At 37.1% G+C, this 20,275-nt stretch overlaps 3 protein-coding genes across 3 annotated transcripts in view; 1 reads left to right on the top strand and 2 right to left on the bottom strand.

The window, feature by feature from the left end:
- The window catches only part of pkhd1l1.1 (PKHD1 like 1, tandem duplicate 1), a 76,834-nt gene extending 76,585 nt beyond the window's left edge, over positions 1 to 249 (bottom strand). Inside the window, exons 1-2 of the mRNA XM_085790543.1 lie at positions 223 to 249; positions 85 to 112 (exon numbers count right to left, since the gene is read on the bottom strand). Coding sequence (XP_085646669.1) covers positions 85 to 112; positions 223 to 249 — 55 coding nt within the window. The remainder of the gene's footprint in view (positions 1 to 84; positions 113 to 222) is intronic.
- A 7,852-nt stretch (positions 250 to 8,101) lies between these two features.
- Positions 8,102 to 14,242, bottom strand: LOC146977952 (transcription and mRNA export factor ENY2-2-like). Its single transcript, XM_085790306.1, has 5 exons — positions 14,164 to 14,242; positions 13,980 to 14,050; positions 13,810 to 13,880; positions 12,512 to 12,586; positions 8,102 to 8,248 (listed from the first exon to the last, which is right to left on the bottom strand). Exons 2-5 carry the CDS (start codon positions 14,045 to 14,047, stop codon positions 8,172 to 8,174), a joined length of 291 nt encoding a protein of 96 aa, XP_085646432.1. The 5' UTR covers positions 14,048 to 14,050; positions 14,164 to 14,242; the 3' UTR covers positions 8,102 to 8,171.
- A 1,226-nt stretch (positions 14,243 to 15,468) lies between these two features.
- The window catches only part of nudcd1 (NudC domain containing 1), a 31,991-nt gene continuing 27,184 nt past the window's right edge, over positions 15,469 to 20,275 (top strand). The window contains exons 1-2 of the mRNA XM_085790734.1: positions 15,469 to 15,685; positions 18,089 to 18,243. Coding sequence (XP_085646860.1) covers positions 15,571 to 15,685; positions 18,089 to 18,243 — 270 coding nt within the window. The 5' untranslated portion in view covers positions 15,469 to 15,570. The remainder of the gene's footprint in view (positions 15,686 to 18,088; positions 18,244 to 20,275) is intronic.

Here is a 20,275-nt window from a genome sequence, read left to right as displayed (position 1 = left end):
ATAAACTGTGAAGAATTAAACAGTTAAATCTGCAGCAATGGAAAATATTTAAATGTTATGAAAATAAATCAAAGTTAAACTCACCTGTCGTCAGGTAGAAAACCTCGTTTACCTGTGGGATGAAGCACACAGATGCAGAGAGAGAGAGAGAAACGCTGGCTGCGCCCAGTGAACACCACAACCTCTTTATACTGGACAGCCGCTTGGCCACGCCCCCTTTACCTGCGAGTGGGCGGAGCCTGAGCACATCAAAGCACCTGAGCCTCAGGTTCGGTCTGTGGTCGAACTGATTCCAACAACAGACTGAGACACAGACACAAAGAGGGGATGAGTCAGAGGAGGAGGAGGGGGAGGAGGAGGAGGAGGAGGAGGAGGAGCACTGCAAAAACCCAAAATCTTTCCAAGAACATTTGTCTCATTTCTAGTCAAAACTAATCTCTTTCCACTTAAAATAAGACTCATCACCTAAAAAATTCACTTGTTTTTAGATAATTTTCACTTGTTTCAAACGTATTTTCACTTGAAATAAGTAGAAAAATCTGCCAGTGAAAGCAGGGTTTTTTGGGCTTGTAATAAGAAAGAAAAACTTGCTCCACTATCAGATTTTTCTACTTATTTCAAGTGAAAATATGCTTGAAAGAAGTAAAAAAAAGTGTCTAAAAACAAGTTACTTTTGATGTGATGAGTCTTATTTTAAGTAGAATGAGATTGTTTTGACTAGAAATGAGACAAATATTCTTGGTAAGAGTTTGAGTTTTTGCAGTGAGGAGGAGGAGGAAGAAGAAGTTGTCGAAGTATAAAAAGCAGAAAGTGTAAAAAACCAAAGCTGCTGGAGTTGTTCCTGAATCAACAGCAGGTGTTTGTGAGTAAACTCAGGTGTGAACTGGACTTTATTCTCTCTCTTTAGTCCTTGAACGTTACACAACAACAGACACACAAAATAAAACAACAGGACAGCAACACTTTAAAACCTCCGAGTGAAGCTGAACTTTTTTGGTTTCAGGGTGAATTTTCCAGCTTCGAGTTCAAGTTAGATTTTTATCTTTCTATCTCGACACTGAAGAACAAAAAGAACAAAGAGACTGAATCTGATAAAACTACAATAACAGCAGAGTGACGTGTTCACTGAGATTCACACTTTATTTATTTATTTCTGTATTTGTAGATTTGATTGTGTGAGATGTGAATCTTATTTCTGTTTTTACCTTTGTGCTAAACTTGAAACTGTATTTGAACATCTCAGCATCAAAGAGTGAAAATAACTAAAGTCATTAAAAGGTTAGACAAGATCAATATATTTAATTTCATTTCATTTTGATTTATTTCATTCATGGTTTACATTCTACACATGGTTGCACATATTTACATAATGTAGCTACACATTGTCACCATGAATGAAAAGGAGCAGGATGAAGAAAACTTATAGTACCTGCCCCTCTCTGCTGTTATAGTTACATTGACTTACTTCAACACCAATATTATACTCTATTTCAAAATATTAAAGATGATGAAACATATAATAGTGACAAGAAAACAAACAAAATAGCAGCGGACACCACTCGTCTATCTATCTTTTCTTTTTCTCTTTCTCCTTCTTCTTTTTTGTAGATGCTTATCTTTTCTTTTCTATTTTTAACATATATAACATGTTAATAATTAGGACATATAAAGTAAGTACATTTTGGAAGAAAGATTAATAACATAATTAATAATGATGTAATTATTACTGAGACATTCCTGTGGTGCGTTCACAGTCGCCTCGTTACAACACGGTGTTTGGTAACAGCGCGTGGGCGTCGGGTTGTTTTTACTGTAACTTCAGTGTTGATCAACACTCTGATGACATCACTTCCTGTTTAAAGACCAGAATAAATCAGTTTCCCCTCAGACTCATGATGGGATGGAGCAGCAGCAGCAGCAGCAGCAGCTTTACGGAGGCTCAGAGGGGCCAAAATTAACCCTGAACATACAATAATATAATCACATAGGAACATTAAAAAACCAAAGACTTGAACCAATGTAAAGAATGACAGTTAAAGGACTCAACATCTGGAACAACTGTCCTGAACACGAGCAGCTTTAAAGACTTTATCAAAATTATGTTATTTCTCGCTAAAATATGGAAAGAAATAAGTTTATTGATCTTGAACTGTTAATTATGGATTGTGGGCTGCAGTGTGTGCTATTTATTAGGCCTATTTAATGTGTTTTGACGTAAGTTTACAGAAAACGGTTCATTTCAAATTTTTGTGCTTCATTGTTTTTGCGTTTTTTTTGTGATGAGTTTCATCTTTTTAAGTTAAAAGGTGGAAGCTTTGACCGGAAACAGGCAATTACATACACAATGTAACAGACAAACAGAAAACAAAGGACAGAACAAACCTTACGACATAATAAAACAGGACCAAAGCAGGACAGAAAAGTAAAAAAAGAAAGACAAAAAAGGGATGTGAAACTAGTTAAGTAGTAACTAGCTAATTAATATACATTTACCCTGTTCTGGGAAGAAGAGTCATGACTGAAAAGATTGTTTCTAAATCTATTTTATTGGACCATAAGCTTGCATTGCATTGCGTTATTATTGAAAAGGGACTCATAAACCAAGTAGCACTAAATAGTTAAGACAGATGTTGTCAAGTCTACCATTGGAAAGAATGACTTACTTACTGAAGGCTAAACACATATCTGAATGTATATGGAGGCCCTTTATTTAATATGTCAAGAACTCAGACTTAACAATCAAATCAATGACTAATCTCTGCAGTTTCTAAAATTGTGATTATTAATATCTTTTATTTTTATTATCTTTTCTATTTTTCTTTCAAATGCCTGTAATTTTTCATTCTATCATTGGATGAGACTCGATAATGTGGTGTTAAATGACAGAAGAAGCAAGTTGGTAGTTTGGTGTTAATATCTGAGTGTTTTGTGTTTTCATCATAAGGCAGCTCACCTGTTGTACGACACGTTGCAGGAATGTCAAAGACTGGTTTTCTTTTTGCTGCTTAAAATTCAAAGAAAGATATTGTGGGGAAAAAATAAAATAATTGAAGACTGAGAAAAGGTTCACAACATTTGATGAAATACTATTATTTGAATATGGAAAGGTCGATAATGGAGGAGAATAAGAAAGAGAAAATTTTCTTGCAGGTATGGAGTTCAATTTATGACTCCTTGTAAATGAGAGCTGCAGAGATCTACAGATCTACAGCATACAGTAAATATACGTTTAAAGGAACTCGGCGTTGTGTATTCTTTTGTGTGCGTGAGTGTGGGGTGTGTATGAGTATGAATGTGGTTTTTGTTTTTGTTTTTTTTCTTCCTCTATGGATGTTTTTGTTGTTGAAGTTTATTTGCTCCTGCTTTTTGTTTCTCCTATTCTTTTATTTGTATTTTTTTTTTTGCCTTTTTTCATTTTTATGTTATTACTTATTTATTTTTAACAATTCGCTGATCGATAATAGGTTAGTTTACTTTAAATTTGGTGTAATAGCTGTTTGTATTTTTGTTTTTTCCCTTTATTATTGTTGTTGTTCTGGTGTTCTTGGTTGTTTGCTGTTGCCCACTGGATACTTGTATTGGGTTGTTGTTGCTGACTTGATTGCCAGTGTTAGCATCTAGCAGCGTGTTGCCCATTGTATGTACACATGAGAAGGTATGCTTTGTCCTTTATGTGTTTTTTTATTTTATTTTGTTATATATTTTTTGTTCTGTTTTTTGGTGCGTGCGGATGAACTGAAGAAAGAAATAAAAAAGAATTATTAAAAAAAAAAGAGAAAAGGTTCACAACAAGAACAAACCTCACATGTACTATACGTGTACTGTACGTGTACTATACATGTACTGTATGTGTACTCCCACGTGTTTTTTCCTCTCATCATCCTGAAGTCGTGCGGATCAGGTGTGTCAGGTGTGATTGTGTAACATCACAGTCTTGTTCTGTAGCAGGGTATTCTGACTGTATCTGAAGTTCATCATTACTACTATTATTATTATTAACACAATGTAGTGAAAGAAAAACATGTTCTAAGATAGTATATAGCAGCTACGCACTGTTTGAAAGATGTGTTCACATATTCTCACCGCCCGAGGAGTTTTATACATTTGGAGAAATATGAGGAAAGTGGCATAAACTTTTCATGGTTTATACTGTACATGTGGCCCCAGATTGTTGCATTAAAGTTCATTAGAGCAAACTGCTCCTTTATACAGTTTATATTTACACTTCTACTCTCATTTATATGTTGTGTTTTTAATTTATCATAATTATTCTTGAGTGTGTTTCTCTACTCTTTTTTCCTCCTGAGCTGCTGAAGGAGTTTGTTTCTGGAGTTTGAACCTTTAAAGCTGCAGCAAAAATAAACTGATAAAGAAGCTGGACTCTGTTCAAATGTATATTTCATAAGTGTCACCTCCTGGTTAAATCAAGTATTAATAAAGTTTTTTTTCCAAACCAAACAAGCTCCAATATGTTCATTAGTCAGATTTAAAGAACAAAACACTGAATAAAAGTCAGACAAAACATTTTGTCCTTCTGATACAAACTGTTTCAGAAAGAGAAACACACAAAGGCAGAAGCCTAAACCCCGAGGTCGACGGGATAAAGTGACACAATCTCAGCCGAGTCTGAAGTCATCGTGATCCAGCAGGTTCAGTGTGTGTGTGTGTGTGTGTGTGTGTGTGTGTGTGTGTGTGTGTGTGTGTGTGTGTGTGTGTGTGTGTGTGTGTGTGTGTTACTTCCTGTGAACTGTACCATAGAAAACAAATTCCTCAAAGGCAAAATTGTGTAACTGTTGTTGTTGCTGCTCGACGAGTCTGAAGACGACAAGAACTACATTTTATTGTACAGGAAATGACTTTCTAAGAAAATAAAATCACGCACTGATTGATCTGATGATGCAATATTATATATGAACTTACAAAAGTAGAATTTTTTATAGCCTAAGTTGTGGTAAAATAATAATGTTGGTAATTACATCAACTTAATGTTCCATGTAATTTAAACTCAAATGTCATTGTTAATGCGTTTAAAACAAAACGTTGACCTAAGGATTTCATTTCATTTACATCTAATAAAGTCATGAATTTGCACTTCTTTCTTCACACAGACGAGACGACTGTATCTGAAACACCCACACGTCTTTTTGTGGTTTGTTTTCAGCTTCTGTGGGAGGAAGATGTTCTATAAATACTATATTAGTGCTGAAACTGCAGTTTATAGAAACTCATGTATTTTCAAATGTGGACTCAACAGGACGTTCCCCACCGTGGGCACATGACGTCTGTCAGACTTCCTATTCTTTATTTTTGTGTCCATTAGTCCGACCTCCCATAAATACAGAGACTGCTTGATGAAAAACTGTCCCTGAAGGCAACGCACATCAGTGGTTTTGCATGAATTTCCCTCTAAAACAACTCTGTCTGGTAACGTTGTGTTATTATCTCATAGCGTGGTGAATGTGCAGGTCACAACTTGTCCACCAGAGCGTTGTGGAGTTGTTGGATTGTGTATTTGATGAGTTTGATGAGGGAAACCAAGAAATCCCATAATGAGCCTCCGTAGCGTAGCTCTGAGCAGCTCACGGCTCTGCTCCGCCGTTCTAAAAATAGCTTGCACTGACAAATAAAGGTAACGAACCTACTGCTATGACTATAGGGATTATGACGATGGGCCAATTTGACAAAATGTTGATGAACTATCCCTTTAAGTAACCCTAACAGTGGAACAGATACAGTCATTTATTCTATGTGAATAAAACAAATGATTTTTAAAAGTTGTGGCTGTGACTGAAATTAGAAAACATTACGTAGCTTTCAGCCAAATGGTCAAACGAGCAAAAATGAGCTCATAACTCAACGAAACTCAATGACAGAGGATCAAATTCATGACTTTAGTTAAACTTTTAGATGTAAATGAAATGATTCTCACCATGAAATGTCGTTGATATGCAGTTTCTTCAGCCGACAGAACCTGTCCAGACGTGTTGAAATCCTCAGGACAATGTGGAGAACAGTTTATTATCAAATAAATTTTTATATATTTGCCTACATGCAAAATTAAGTTGATGTAATTATGCATTTTCTTTTCTTTTATTCTACTCTATTTTCTTTTATGAGCACATTGAGTTGCCTTGGTATAATATGCACTATATAAATAAAGATACCTTGCCTCACCAACATTATTATTGATGACAACTTATAAAAATAAAATTTGCAACTTAGAAGCTGCTCTAAATCAACTAATTAGATTTTTTATCCTTTTTTTGAAATCAATTCTTTAATGAAAAGGAACAAAATTTGATTATTATATTGTTGTTAAATGATGAAACAATGATAATAAAAGGTTGAAATGTGTCCCCAACCCTTTTTTAAATGTTTTTTTTTTCTGTGTGAACACGTCGTCCAGTTTATTTTCTTTTAGAAATTATTTAACATTCAACTTGTAAAAGAAAACACGTGTTAGATTTAATGAGAGGAGCTGGGAACAGAAAGACTTTGCCTCGGGCTCTTCTCTCTGTCCTTAATCCTCTCATTAGATCCTCCGTCTTTGTCTCTTTTGTCTCTCTGTCTTTACTGTCTCTCTCATGTGAATAAAAACTCTTTGACTGACAGAAAAGTCTTTTTCTCTGCTTGACGTAACGTTCCCAAAACGATTTAAAGGACACAAAGACATTTCTGTCATTCCAACATTATTTTTAGCTCTAATCGCTTTGTGTCGACGTTCAAAGCGGAGAATCAGATCAGGCTGCATTTCTCTGAACCTGGACCAGCTGCAGGAACGGGAACGGGTCGAACCGGTTTATTCTGCTTCTGCACGAGGAGACGAGGACCCCACACTGACCAAAAATAGGCAATTATTATTATTATTTTTATTATTAAAAGAGAGGAGAAAGAAAGATAGAGAGAGGGGAGAAAGAAAGAACGAGAGAGGGGAGAAAGAAAGAAATAGAGAGGACAAAGAAAGAAAGAAAGAACGAGAGGAGAAAGAGAGAGGAGAAAGAAAGATAGAGAGAGGGGAGAAAGAAATAGAGAGGAGAAAGAAAGAAAGAAAGAACGAGAGGAGAAAGAGAGAGGAGAAAGAAAGATAGAGAGGAGAAAGAAAGATAGAGAGAGGAGAAAGAAGAAATAAATGAAGAGAGAGAGGGGAAAGAAAGAAAGAGAGGGGAGAAAGAAATAGAGAGGACAAAGAAAGAAAGAAAGAACGAGAGGAGAGAGAGAGAGAGGAGAAAGAAAGAGAGATACAGAGAGAGGAGAAAGAAAGAAATATATAGAGAGAGGAGAAAGAAAGAACGAGAGAAAGAAAGAAAGATAGAGAGAGAGGAGAAAGAAAGAGAGATACAGAGAGGAGAAAGAAAGAGAGATACAGAGAGAGGAGAAAGAAAGAAAGAAAGAGAGAGAGGGGAGAAAGAAAGAAAGATAGAGAGAGAGGAGAGAAAGAGAGATAGATACAGAGAGAGGAGAAAGAAAGAGAGATACAGAGAGAGGAGAAAGAAAGAGAGATAGAGAGAGGAGAAAGAAAGAAATATAGAGAGAGAGGAGAAAGAAAGAACGAGAGAAAGAAAGAAAGATAGAGAGAGAAAAGAAAGAAAGAGAGATAGAGAGAGGAGAAAGAAATAAAGAGAGAGAAGGGAAAGAAAGAAAGAAAGAAAGAAAGAGAGGGGAGAAAGAAAGAGAGAGAGATGAGAAAGAAAGAAAGATAGAGAGAGAGGAGAAAGAAAGAGAGATAGAGAGAGGAGAAAGAAAGAGAAACAGAGGAGAGAGAGAAAGAGAGAGAACGTCCTGCATGTTCAGAGGTCAAAGGTCAAACCTGACCTCTGCTTCGTCGTGTTATTGAGGCTCTCGTGTCGTCATGGTGATGAAAGTGTTTTCTGACTTTGTGTTTTTGTTGTGTTTGAGTCCTCGGGGCCACCGTAGTCTGAACCATATCAACACTGGACATGAAGCAGAATGTGACCAAAAATAGGCATGACTTTATTATTATCATTTTTGTCGTTGTCTGCTGCATAATAACAAACTAAAATCAATATGAAAAAACACACGATAGAAAATAAAAATAACACTTGAGCAAAAAAGTTCACAATGAGAACAAACATCTGACGATCTGAGAGTTTTACAGTAAAAAAAAAAACTAAAGAAAAGAAAAGAAAAGAAAAAAAAAAACGTGGTCTTCTTCACAAAGTGGCGTGTTGAGCTAGAAACGCTCGGATTCTCTGCAGCAGCTCCTTCTTCACGCTGTCGGGGACGAGCGCTAGAAGAGGAGGAAGAGGAGGAGAAGAGGAGGAAGAGGAGGAAGAGGAGGAGAAGGAGTCAGACAAACAACAGGGTTCTTACGGATCCTTAAAAAGTCTTAAAAGGCATTGATTGAATGAATGAATGAATGAATGAATGAATTTATTTATTTCGGTATATCAAGCTTATATAACCGAAAGGGTGTAGGTTGAAGCCAAAGCGTATATACCCCTACCCCTTTTACCTTAAAAATTTAAATAAAATAATATATATATATATATATATATATACACAGGTAATACTCAGAAAATTAGAATATCGTGAAAAAGTTCATTCATTTAAGTAATTCAGCTTAAAAGGTGAAATGAATATATTATTTAGACTCATAACAGGCATTGCAAGATATTTCAAGCTTTTATTTGTTAGAATTTTGATTATTATGGCTTACAGCTTATGAAAACCCCAATCAAAAAATTAGAATATCGTGAAAAAGTTCAATGTTGTAGCTCAAATTGTCACAGCCTCGTCAGCCAATTAATCCAAAACACCTGCAAAGGGTTCCTGAGCCTTTAAAAGCTCTCTGTCTGGTTCAGTACAGTTCGCAATCATGGGGAAGTGAATGAACTTTTTCACGATATTCTAATTTTCTGAGTATTACCTGTATATATATACGCATTAATACAATAGGATCAGATCACAGACATTTGAAATTAATCAGTACACTTAAATTTCTGATCACAACAAAATAAAGAATTGTACACAGCGCATAACCCAAAATAGTACAAAATCATTGAACTTAATTTTCCATACTGTAACGAGAAATTATGTTGTTCTTATAAAGTTTTTTAAAGCTGACTAGAGTACAGCATAATTTAATATTTTCAGGACAGTTATTCCAGATGTTAACCCCTCTAACAGAAAGACAGTGATTTTTTTTTACAGTAGTTTGAGTCTTTGGTTTCTCAAATAAGAGTGGTCTTCTCAGGTTATAACTGGAATCCTTCATTTTAAACAGATTCTGGACATCTTGAGGAAGATTGAATTCATTAATCTAAAAACAAGGCCTTAATTGGCATTAAAATGTCTTAAATCAATTTTTCAAAAGTCTTAAAAATGTTAACACTTGGTAAGTGGGATTTTATGGTTGTAATTAGTCTCAAATCTCAAAATAATTGGTAACATTTCGACATAGAGAAGTTAGTGGCGGCCGTCAACGCTAAATCTCTCACCGCCACCAGCTCCCGAGTCAGTGTTTTTTTTTTTTTCCAGACTTTTTATGCCTTTATTTTGAAAGGACAGCTGGAAAGAGACACAATCCAATGTTCATGTAGCAGTCACTTTACCTTGGATCACATAGGAAAGTGGGTAAAATTGTCCCTATAACCCTATGTAGTTGATGTGGTGTTTCTTTTTCTCTTTTTTCTGCATTTGTGTTTATTATGAAGTCGGTCTTAAATTTCATTTCGAGTGGCTTTAAAAAAGTCTTAAATGTAACTTGGCTTAAGCTGTAGGAACCCTGAACAAACAAACTCTCCACTCCTCTGACAGGTGGAGATTAACACTTTGACTTCTCCTGTTACAGTTTCGTGTCAGACTGATGTGATTTAGATCTACGGAGGCCCGGAGGGGACATGGACATGGACACACACACACACACACACACACAAAAACAGACAAACACACAATAGAACAAAACACAAAGCAAATTCCCCATCATCTTTATCACCATGACGACGCACGACGACGAGCAAAGCAACAAAAAGGACTCACAAAGGTGAGCGTTTTGTTTCCAGGGGACAATTAAGAGGGTCGGACCGGCTCAGGCACACGTGTAGAGAGAGAGATACAGAGGAGAGAGAAACAGAGGAGAGAGAGAAAGAGAGAAACAGAGGAGAAAGAGAGAGAGGAAAAAGAAAGAAAGAGAGGAGAAAAAAGAAAGAAAGAAAGAGAGGAGAAAGAAAGATAGAGAGAGGGGAGAAAGAAATAGAGAGGAGAAAGAAAGAAAGATAGAGAGAGAGAGGAAAGAAAGAACGAGAGGAGAAAGAAAGAAAGATAGAGAGAGAGAGGAGAAAGAAAGAGAGATACAGAGAGAGGAGAAAGAAAGAGATAGAGAGAGGAGGAAGAAAGAGAGAAAGGAGAAAGAAAAAGAGATAGAGAGAGGGGAGGAAGAAAGAGAGAAAGGAGAAAGAAAGAGATATGGAGAGACAGGGGAGAAAGAAAGAGAGATAGAGAGAGGGGAGAAAGAAAGAGAGAAAGAGGAGAGAGAGAAAGAGAAGACAAAGAGAGAAGGGAGAAAGAAAGAGAGAGAAAGAAAGAGCAAAGGGAGAAAGAAAGAGAGAGAAAGAGGGGAGAAAGAAAGAGAGAAGGGAAAAAGAAAGAGAGAGAAAGAGAGAAGGGACAAAGAAAGAGAGAAAGGAGAAACAAAGAGAGATGGAGAGACAGGGGAGAAAGAAAGAGAGAAAGAGGAGAGAGAGAAAGAGAGGAGAAAGAGAGAAGGGAGAAAGAAAGAGAGAGAGGAGAAAGAAAGAAAGAAAGAAAGAAAGAGAGAAAGAGAGGAGAAAGAAAGAACAAGAGGAGAGAAAGAGAAACAGAGGAGAGAGAGAAAGAGAGAGAACGTCCTGCATGTTCAGAGGTCAAAGGTCAAACCTGACCTCTGCTACGTCGTGTTATTGAGGCTCTCGTGTCGTCATGGTGATGAAAGTGTTTTCTGACTTTCTGACATGTTTTTGTGTGTTTGAGTCCTCGGGGCCACCGTAGTCTGAACCACATCAACACTGAGACGAACTGAAACACTGGACATGAAGCAGAATGTTGTTATTATCATTATTAATATTAATATTATTATTATTAATAATATTAACAGTGAATCAGATCTGAACTCTTCAGAAACAACTTTTACCTGTTGAACTCGTCACTTCTTCTGTCGTTCACAAGCTCTGAGTTTAGAAATTACTGGTGACAGTATTCTCTCATTTACAGAGTGATAAAAAGAGATATCCAAAATAAAACAAGAATTTTGAAAGTAGCTTTATCCATTGTTCAGATTTCTGTTCTGGAAATATATGCAAATTAGCGCATATTTAATCAGATATTGCCTCATTTACATATTTAAACATAGAATTTGACAAAACTTGTAATACAAAGAATATTTGTCTTAATGTGAATGATAAACTTGGGAAGTTTCGTGGTGAAATCTGTTAGTTTGCATTTTTACCCTATTCACCTGTAGCGTACCCCCATAAAGCAAAATATACCGAGACATTAAATCAGGACTTCACACATTTTTTTGTTTTTTGTTTGTTTTGTTAATTTATAATAATTCAACTCCTCATTTTGAGTTTGTGTTTTTCAGTTGCTCAATAAAACAATTTAAAAACCCAAACTGTCTGTTCAGCTCATCTTTGTGTTGTGTTAAAGCAGCTCACAGCGCCCTCTGTTGTTCCTAATGAGAGCTGCAGCTCATCTTCACTCTCAGGAGTTCACCTCCATGTTTTATCAATTCTGTCCTGTGTCTATTCTGTTGTTGTTCTTTTATCCTGCGACTTCTTTACACAACAACATTGTTTTACTGTTTCACTTCACATCACATGATGGAGGAGACAAATAAACCTGAAGCTCTGACGTCTCCACCAGAGTCCAGATCTAAAACACTGAGTCTCTGCTGCTGCTCAGTGTGTGTGTGTGTGTGTGTGTGTGTGTGTGTGTGTGTGTGTGTGTTCCTCCCCCTGGTGTCTGTTGTCTGTCAGTGTGTGTCATTTCAAATCATTTTCCAGGACATTTCCAGCGGCTCCAGTCTGACAGACATGTTATTCTACATCCTCTGTCCCGTTCAGGCTTTGGAGAAGAGTTCTTTTCGACAGTTGTACCTTATTTTGTACATTTTTGTTTCTATGTTTCTTCCTCTCTCAGCCCCAGAAGTCTGGTTTAAAGATGTGCAGTCTGTGGCTCTAAGTTATGTAATAATCTCTTACAGTTACACGCTTAGAAATTCCTATCAATTTATCATAGAACAGCACAAACATGGAAACACTCGTCAACTCAAAGTCTCTAGTTTTCTCACTAGGCACTTCTTTAGAGAATAAATCCTTAGTGAGTCTGAAAACGGCAAACAGAGCTCTGGTAGCTGATGTGGTGAATCATTTTCCAGGACATTTGACTATTTTTTTCTCATTTTCCATGCGTTTCCCATGACTGGAAAATTGGTCAACCATTTTCCAGGTTTTCCAGGACAAGTGGGAACCCTGTGTGTGTGTGTGTGTGTGTGTGTGTGTGTGTGTCCTACCTCTGCCTTTCGGTGTGACTTCTGTGACCAGGTCCTCCACTGTGACGTGCTCCAGCCCCTTTTCTCTGATCACATCTGCACACAGCAGGTCACCGTGGTTACAACACTGAGGTCGCTGCCATTATGTTATATTATATGCAATGGTTTATCCATATATAAATTATTGTAATATCACCTGGGCCAGCACTTATTCAATACTTTCCACATGGTCTGCCTATCTAAACTGGGATTTCTTTATATGTTTTTTTTTTTACCATATTTTTTTTAATCAAGCTTTTGTATTGCATTGTACAATATTAAATCATGTTAAACCATGTTTGTATTTATTATGTATAAACGTTTTTTTGCACAGTAGCTTAGAGCTGTAGTCGGAGAATGCCACCCTACAAGCCCCTGGAGGGTTTTTTCGGCATTTCTCCTTCACATTGTCTTGGATTCTATATGTTAGGCTATATCTTTTTTTTTTTTACTTTCTGATATGGGAAATAAATAAACAGTGCCAGCCTGTGAGGCACTTTTAAGACAGTTGACGTTTAGTTTTATGTGTCGCCTCGACAAATCAGAGAATCACATAATTGAGGCTCTAGTAAGCCCATTGAAAAGCTGCTACCGATTCACTTCTCAGGGTTCCTACAGCTTAAGCCAAGTAAAATTTAAGACGCTTTAAGACTTTTTTAAAGCCACTTGAAATGAAATTTAAGACCGACTTCATAATAAACACAAATGCAGAAAAAAGAAAAAAAAACACCAAATTACATAGGGTTAGGGACAATTTTACCCACTTTCCTATGTGATCCAAGGTAAAGTGACTGCTACATGAACATTAGATTGTGTCTCTTTCCAGCTGTCCTTTCAAAATAAAATAAAAAATAAAAACAAAAAACACTGACTCGGGAGCTGGTGACGGCCGTCACAAACTTCTCTATGTCAGAATGCTACCAATTATTTTGAGATTTGAGACTAATTACAACCATAAAATACCACTTATCATGTGTTAACATTTTTAAGACCTTTGAAAAATTGATTTAAGACATTTTTAATGCCAATTAAGGCCTTGTTTTTAGATTAATGAATTCAATGCCTTTTAAGACTTCCGTAAGAACCCTGCTTCTAGGCCAAGGTGGCATTGGTGCAACAGTCTACTCTATGAAATGTATTTTTGTACTTTTTTTCATTTATTTTTGTACTATTTATATTGTTTGATTGTGATATGGACCTGTGTCTGAAATAAAGTTTATATAAACACACAAACCTATACATACAAATACACACACACACAGACACACACAGACACACACCTTTGCAGTGAGCCTTCAGCTGGTCCTTCCATCCACACTCCACCAGCTTCGCCCTCAGCAGCTCCTTCAACCTAATAATGATAATAATAATAGTAAAAATACTACTAATAATAATGAACATATAAATAACAGACAAACAGACAGCAGCCAATCAGAGCAGGGTCTCTCACCGCTCGCGCTCCCCCATCTCTATGAGCTTGTGGTTGATGGCGGCTCTCATCTGGGAGTCTTTGCTCATGATCTGACGGAGACACGGAGGAAACATCACGTCACTGCACATCCCATAACCTGTCTGACAGATAAAACACACGTTAAATACCGTTTAGCGGAGCGGCCGGGCCGGGAGGACGGTACCTTTTGTCGGGATGGGATGGATCAGCTGGGGAGAGCTACACGGTCCGTCCGCACTAGCGCTCCGTCCTGAAACGGTCACCACCGGGCGGAACGATTTAATAGTTCCGCTTCCTTTACGTCATTTGCAGAGTGATCAAAAGAGATACCAACCCCCGATGTAAAACTTCGATGTATCCCTTTGTCATGTCTTGGAATGTCTGTCGCTTTGTTTTTTTGTTCCTTTTTCACTTGTTCCTATTATAGTTCCTACTATTTGATGATAAATAAAGTTTAAGAAAAAAAAAACCTCTGTAAAACAAAAAAAAACATTAGCCTTGTGTCATGAATTTGACTTGTGATCTATTGTCTTTCTTTAAACAAATAAATATATTATTTACTTTTTTATTATTATTATATTATATTATATTATTATATTATTATTATTATTATTATTATTATTATTATTATTATTTTTTTTTCTCTCTGTCGCTCTCTTTATGTGATTCCTGCACTATTATGCATTAGCTACCTCGAGCATACCTTGTTTGTATTGCCTTGTACACTACTTTGTGTAAATAAAGTTTATTAAAAAAAGAAAAAAAAGTAATGACTTAAAAAACAAAAAAACATTTTATCTTTATAAAAAAAACTTCTGACTGGGAACTATGCAAGTCCGGGTGCTTTTCTGCTGTTTTGCTAACCCTCCATGTGCATTTGTTTTCAACAAAGCCGGCGAGAGAAAGCAATCCATGGCGCGCCGGATGACGTTATGTATCATAAGAGCATTACGATGTGTACTGTATATTTGTGTAGTCTCATCTGTCATAAACAAGAGATTATGGGTTACGGGGGGCGGTTGTGTCACGCTGCCGCAGAGACGAGAGCTGGGCCACCGCGTCGGAGGCGCTAATCTTGCAAGGTTGGTTTAGAACCAAGAGACGCTACCTTGAAGGCAGAGAGCCTCCACTCTCCCTGTGACAAGTTAGAAGTCATTTATTTAACCATCACAATTACTACGAAGCTGTTTAATTAAAGAAAAAAGGAAGGTATAAATCTTGCATAGTTCCCCTTTAATATGTCAACAAAATAAAACAAGGGACATTGAAAGTAGCTTTATCCATTGTTCAGATTTCTGTTCTGGAAATATATGCAAATTAGTGCATATTTAATTAGATATTGCCTCATTTACATATTTAAACATCTGTAATGTAAGTGATACACTCGGGAAGTTTCACCCTGAACTCCACCAAAGACGGTTCTTTGACTCCACTTCCCATCAGCCACCGGGCGCGTCGTGTCCGCTCCTAAAATGGCGCCGTGTGGAAGCAAACAGGAAACGTGTGTCTGACTGTGTGTGTGTTGTGTGTTCAGTGTGTTTAGCCTCCTTCTACTTCTTCTCCTTCTCCACCGACCTCCCGGTACCGACTCATGGCGGCGTCCAACTCCTCGCTGCGGGTGAACCGGGACCTGCTGGACCCGAACTTCGAGAGCTACCGCCTCTCCCTGGAGCCGCTGCCGGCCTACACGGTGCCGCTGGACGCCGGTAGGAGCCACAGCAGCAGCCACTAGCTTAGCATCAGCACCAGCATCAGCACCATCACCATCATCATCATCATCAGTAGGAGTAGTGGTGGTGTCTCTGGACCTGAGTCTGATCCGGATTTAGATTAAAACACGACCAGCGGAGTCAAACTGAGCCTGAGGTTTAATGTTATTATAAAGAGAGTCAACACTGATCAATAGTTAAAGCAGAAGTAAGCGATATTTTTGTGTTAATATAAGTCTTAAATAGTTATATCTTCCGACAGCAATCACTTACATAGAGTGTTTGGTCTGAAACACGGGTCTGTCAGTCCCTCTGCTCTGCTCTGAGCCGAGGAGAAAACTTTCCTTGTATCCTACAACCTTTATCCAATGAGGAGAGAGAACGGCATAAAGGGGCGGTCCTCTCTGTGTGTGCAGCCAAGGGATGCGCGTGAATGTGGCGACGTAGGGACGAGGACCAATAGATCCATGACGAGGACGGGGGCTGCTAACTCCATCGGCTGACAAGACGTTATGGTGCGTTCAGGGCAACTCGTAACTCGTGTTTTTCCGACCTGTGAAGTCGTACCAGTTCGATCTGGTACGAGTTCACGGGTCAGAAGTTACGAGTGGCCGTTATAGTGACTTTCACAGGTAAAACAGGTCGGAAAAACACGAGTGGGTTGCCTGGAACGCTACAAAGTCGTAAGTCGTGACTTGAAGCTGTAATTTACGGTTTCAAAAGCCTGCCTGGAACGCAGCATTAGCCAAAACGATCGGATCGCTTACTTCTGCTTTAAGTACAGTCGCAAAGTAGTACTTAGTTACTTGCCATCACTGTCAATAATCTGTCAGTGAGCAGAGAAAACTAATCAGACCTGAGTTTGACAATCAAATGATTATTTCCTATAGTTGATTAAAACTCCACAATAACAAATATTTCCTGGTTCCAGCTTCAATTACAATAAGTTAATTATAAGAAGCTTTTATCACATTTCTGAAAGTGAAATGGTTCATTATTCTGATAAATATAGCCTAACGGTGGCAGCCATTTTTAATTTACTGCTGATTATCATAATAACTGTAATTACTGTGATCTAAGGATATATAAACATAATGAATAACAACTTAATGTCCAGTTCACTGGAGCTGCAGTTTTACTGTTATGAAGGATGAACACATGTCAGCAGCATCATCATCATCAGTGTTGCGTTGCCATGGAGACACCCTGGACAACAAGTCATTTTCTCAAGACGTGACTGTTCGGTCCAGGACCAACGAACACCACATCGTCAGGTTTAGATCGTTAGGTTATGTATATATATATATATAGCCTGTACTGTATATTATACATATATATAAATATAGTCTGTCTCAGACTCAGCTGACAGGAGCGACTGACTGTAGATGATGCGTTCAGGGTCCAACGTCTCTGAGGAGGAAACGAAGCGTCACAGATTTTAAAAAAAAGAAAAGAAAAAGAAACAGGAAGTAAAGAGAGAGGAAACATGATGTCACTGATGAAAACTTAAAGGTACATTGTGTAGGAATTCCTCCCATCTAGCGTTGTGGTTGTATATCACAAGCAACTCAATGGTATTTTTCATGCTGCATTCACGTGAAATTGGGCAGACGGCAGACGGACGACAGCCGCTGCACGTAACGGCATAAACAAGCCTCTATGTAAACAAGTGGTCCGTCAGCACGAGGCAAAACAATACACGTGACAATATGTTGCCATGGCGATGTCGTATTGTTTTACCGTCTTTCTCTGGACTTCTGTGACTAAAATGACATCTGGTTTGTTAGCGACGGCCGTCTGCCCGACTGCAGGTGAATGCAGCATCAGTGTAACGCTCCATTCCTCCTCACTGCGTTACCGCGGTGACTTTTCACAGACGCCACCTCGACCTGAGCCGACAGCTCATTCATTCCAAACTGGAAACTTTCCATGGGAATTATGGGAATTTATGGGAATTATAGGGAATTTATGGGAATTAACTGGAAATTGGGGGTAATTTAAACAAACTGTATCATATCCAAACATAAATGCAAATATTTTGTTTTGTCATAAGCAGACATCCATGCAAAATAATACAAATAAAAAAACACGACATTTCAACAGATTTATTTGTGAGTATCAAGTTTTAATTCTTGTATGAACAATCAATTCTTTTACTGAACAACAAAAACATGAATGTTGAGTATATGCCCGTTAATTCCCATGGAAAATTCAGATTAATACTGATGAAAAACATATTTTTGAACGACGTAATTGATTTTCGTGAGTAGATAACAGGAGAAGTTACACAATGTCCCTTTAAAATCTGTGTTTCTTATTCACTCTGATCCAAACACACGGTCATAACACCTTCTCCTCTCCTTCTTCCTCCTCCTCCTCATCCTCCTCCTCCCCCCCCAGCGGTGGAGGAGGTGCAGCTGAAGGACTCCCTCTACACCCTGCAGCACATGCAGGCGTTCGGCATGTACAACCACCTGCACCTGGACCCCTGGTATGAGGACAGCGTCCTGTTTGTGGACAGTAAAGGACGAGTCCTGAGTCTCACCGTCACTCTGGTCAGTTCCTCTTTCATTCATCCTCAGTTCTCCATCGTCCTGTGTTTCTATTGGTCAGGACTCTGATGATGTCACTCACTCTGGGATTCAGAAGTGACAGTGGGATGTTTCACAGTTAGAAGACAAAGACAGTCAAATTATAAAATAATAAAAATAGATAGATTGTTCAGGAGAAGAAGGAAACACAGAATTTATTTGCCACATAAAATAATACGACAAGAAATCAACAGAAACAAACATGGAGACAGAAGTTTGATTTCTTTTGCTCCACATTTTCACATATTTAAAAAAAAAAAAGAGTCTTTAAAGTTACTTAATCACTCGATGACCTGAGAAGTTGAGTTTAGTAAATTTTAAAGAAGAAGGAATTCTAACTTAACTTAAAATTAAATAATTGAGGATTGGAGCTTAAACAATTAAGTGACTCACAGGTCTTTGAATGCATCATTGCATGAGAGTGAATGTTTCTGGAGGTTTTCACCTTATTGTTATGATTAAAAGTGTTTATTATTGAAGCTGTTAATGTCTGTGATTCACCAGCAGGCGGCGATAAACACAAACCGATTCTCATCTATAGAACAGCTCTATCATAAAGTCAATTAATCCATAAATTGATCAATGAGCTTTGTCATACGGAAAATTCCACCAGGCACTTAGTAAATGAACTGATTAATTGTTAATTTCAGATTAATTGATGAAGAGAAAAACAGTTGAATTCATAATAAGTAGTGATGTTAGTGTGTTAAATCCTCCTTTCGTCATCAAACTGCTTCAAAAACACAAATAAGCTATAAGAAAATTAAATTCAACAAACTTAACTTTGATTATTGATTTTTTTTTTCTTGATCAGAGACTTGGACTTAGAGATTCTTTATTAATCCCAAAGAAAATCCAAGTATGCAGTAGCACACATAAATATAATATAAAAAATATAATATAATATAAAGACATGGTAGAGCAAAAAAAACAAAACAAAGAAAGATATACAGACTATATGTTCATTAATATGTTATGATATTAGAGCCACAACAATTAATCGATTAATCAAACAATAATTGATTATTAAATTAATCATCAACTATTCTGATCAGTTTGAGTAGTTTTTAAAAGAAAAAAAGTCCAAATTCTCTGATTGCAGCTTCTTCAATGTGAATATTTCTGGTTTCTTTGTTCCTTTATGACAATAAACGGAGTCTCTCTTTGGTTTGTGGACAAAACAAGACATTTGAGGACGATGTCTTTGGTGGTTTGAGAAACACTGATTGATGTTTTTAAACATTTTTTAACATTTTATTGACCAAACAACTAATCGATTAATCGTTGGACAGATTAATCGATGATGAAAATAATTGTTAGTTGCAGCCCTAGATGAGATAAAATAATAGTAATAATAGTAGTAGTAGTTTATTCGATCTTTAACACAAAATTGTTTACAGTTGAGCATCAACCACAGTCGGTCAACCTTCCATAAAACCATCATTCGTTCAACTAGTTCATATATAGATTAAAAAAGGTGCAGGCTGAAGCTATCTAGCTTATAGATGCCTACTGTCCTACCCTTTAATTCAGTATTCCATTAAATCCATTAGAGCTCTTCATGGTTCGTCAGAGTCATAGAAAGAAACAAGTATCCAACAATTAACAAATGTAGCCAAAAAAATAAAATAAATAAATAATTAACCAGTATTACAGTTACAATCAGAGTCATAGAAAGAAATAAGTATCCAATAATTAACAAGTGTAGCCCAAAAAAATGAAGAAATAAATAATTTAACAGCATTACAGTTGCAATCAACACCCAATTAATCAATCCTGTTTATAGCTTTCTATCATACTATGTTTTAATCTATTTTTAAATTGTGTTATGTTTTTTGCAAATACTAATATTATAATACATAGAAGAAACTGTTCCAGATTAAATATAATGTATAAACTCTGATCCAGGACCAAGAAGTAAAAAAAATAAAATAAAAAATAAAATCGTCTCTGTGACCTTGTTTCATCTGAAGCGTCTTTCATGTCTCAGCTCGTG

This window comes from Trachurus japonicus, chromosome 11 (assembly GCF_045865225.1).
Source record: "Trachurus japonicus isolate A0001 chromosome 11, Traja_1.0".
NCBI classification, from domain to species: Eukaryota; Metazoa; Chordata; class Actinopteri; order Carangiformes; family Carangidae; genus Trachurus; species Trachurus japonicus.
The sequence above is the reverse complement of the archived record's forward strand: the minus strand, read 5'-3'. Positions and strand labels throughout refer to the sequence as shown.

Excerpts from the sequence above, each read along its gene's own strand:
- LOC146977952 (XM_085790306.1), bottom strand. The coding sequence starts at position 14,047 with ATGAGCAAAGACTCCCAGATGAGAGCCGCCATCAACCACAAGCTCATA. Across the intron at positions 13,881-13,979 it reads GAGATGGGGGAGCGCGAGCG|GTTGAAGGAGCTGCTGAGGG; the intron begins GTGAGAGACCCT and ends TATCATTATTAG. Across the intron at positions 8,249-12,511 it reads AGTCACACCGAAAGGCAGAG|CGCTCGTCCCCGACAGCGTG; the intron begins GTAGGACACACA and ends CTCCTCTTCTAG.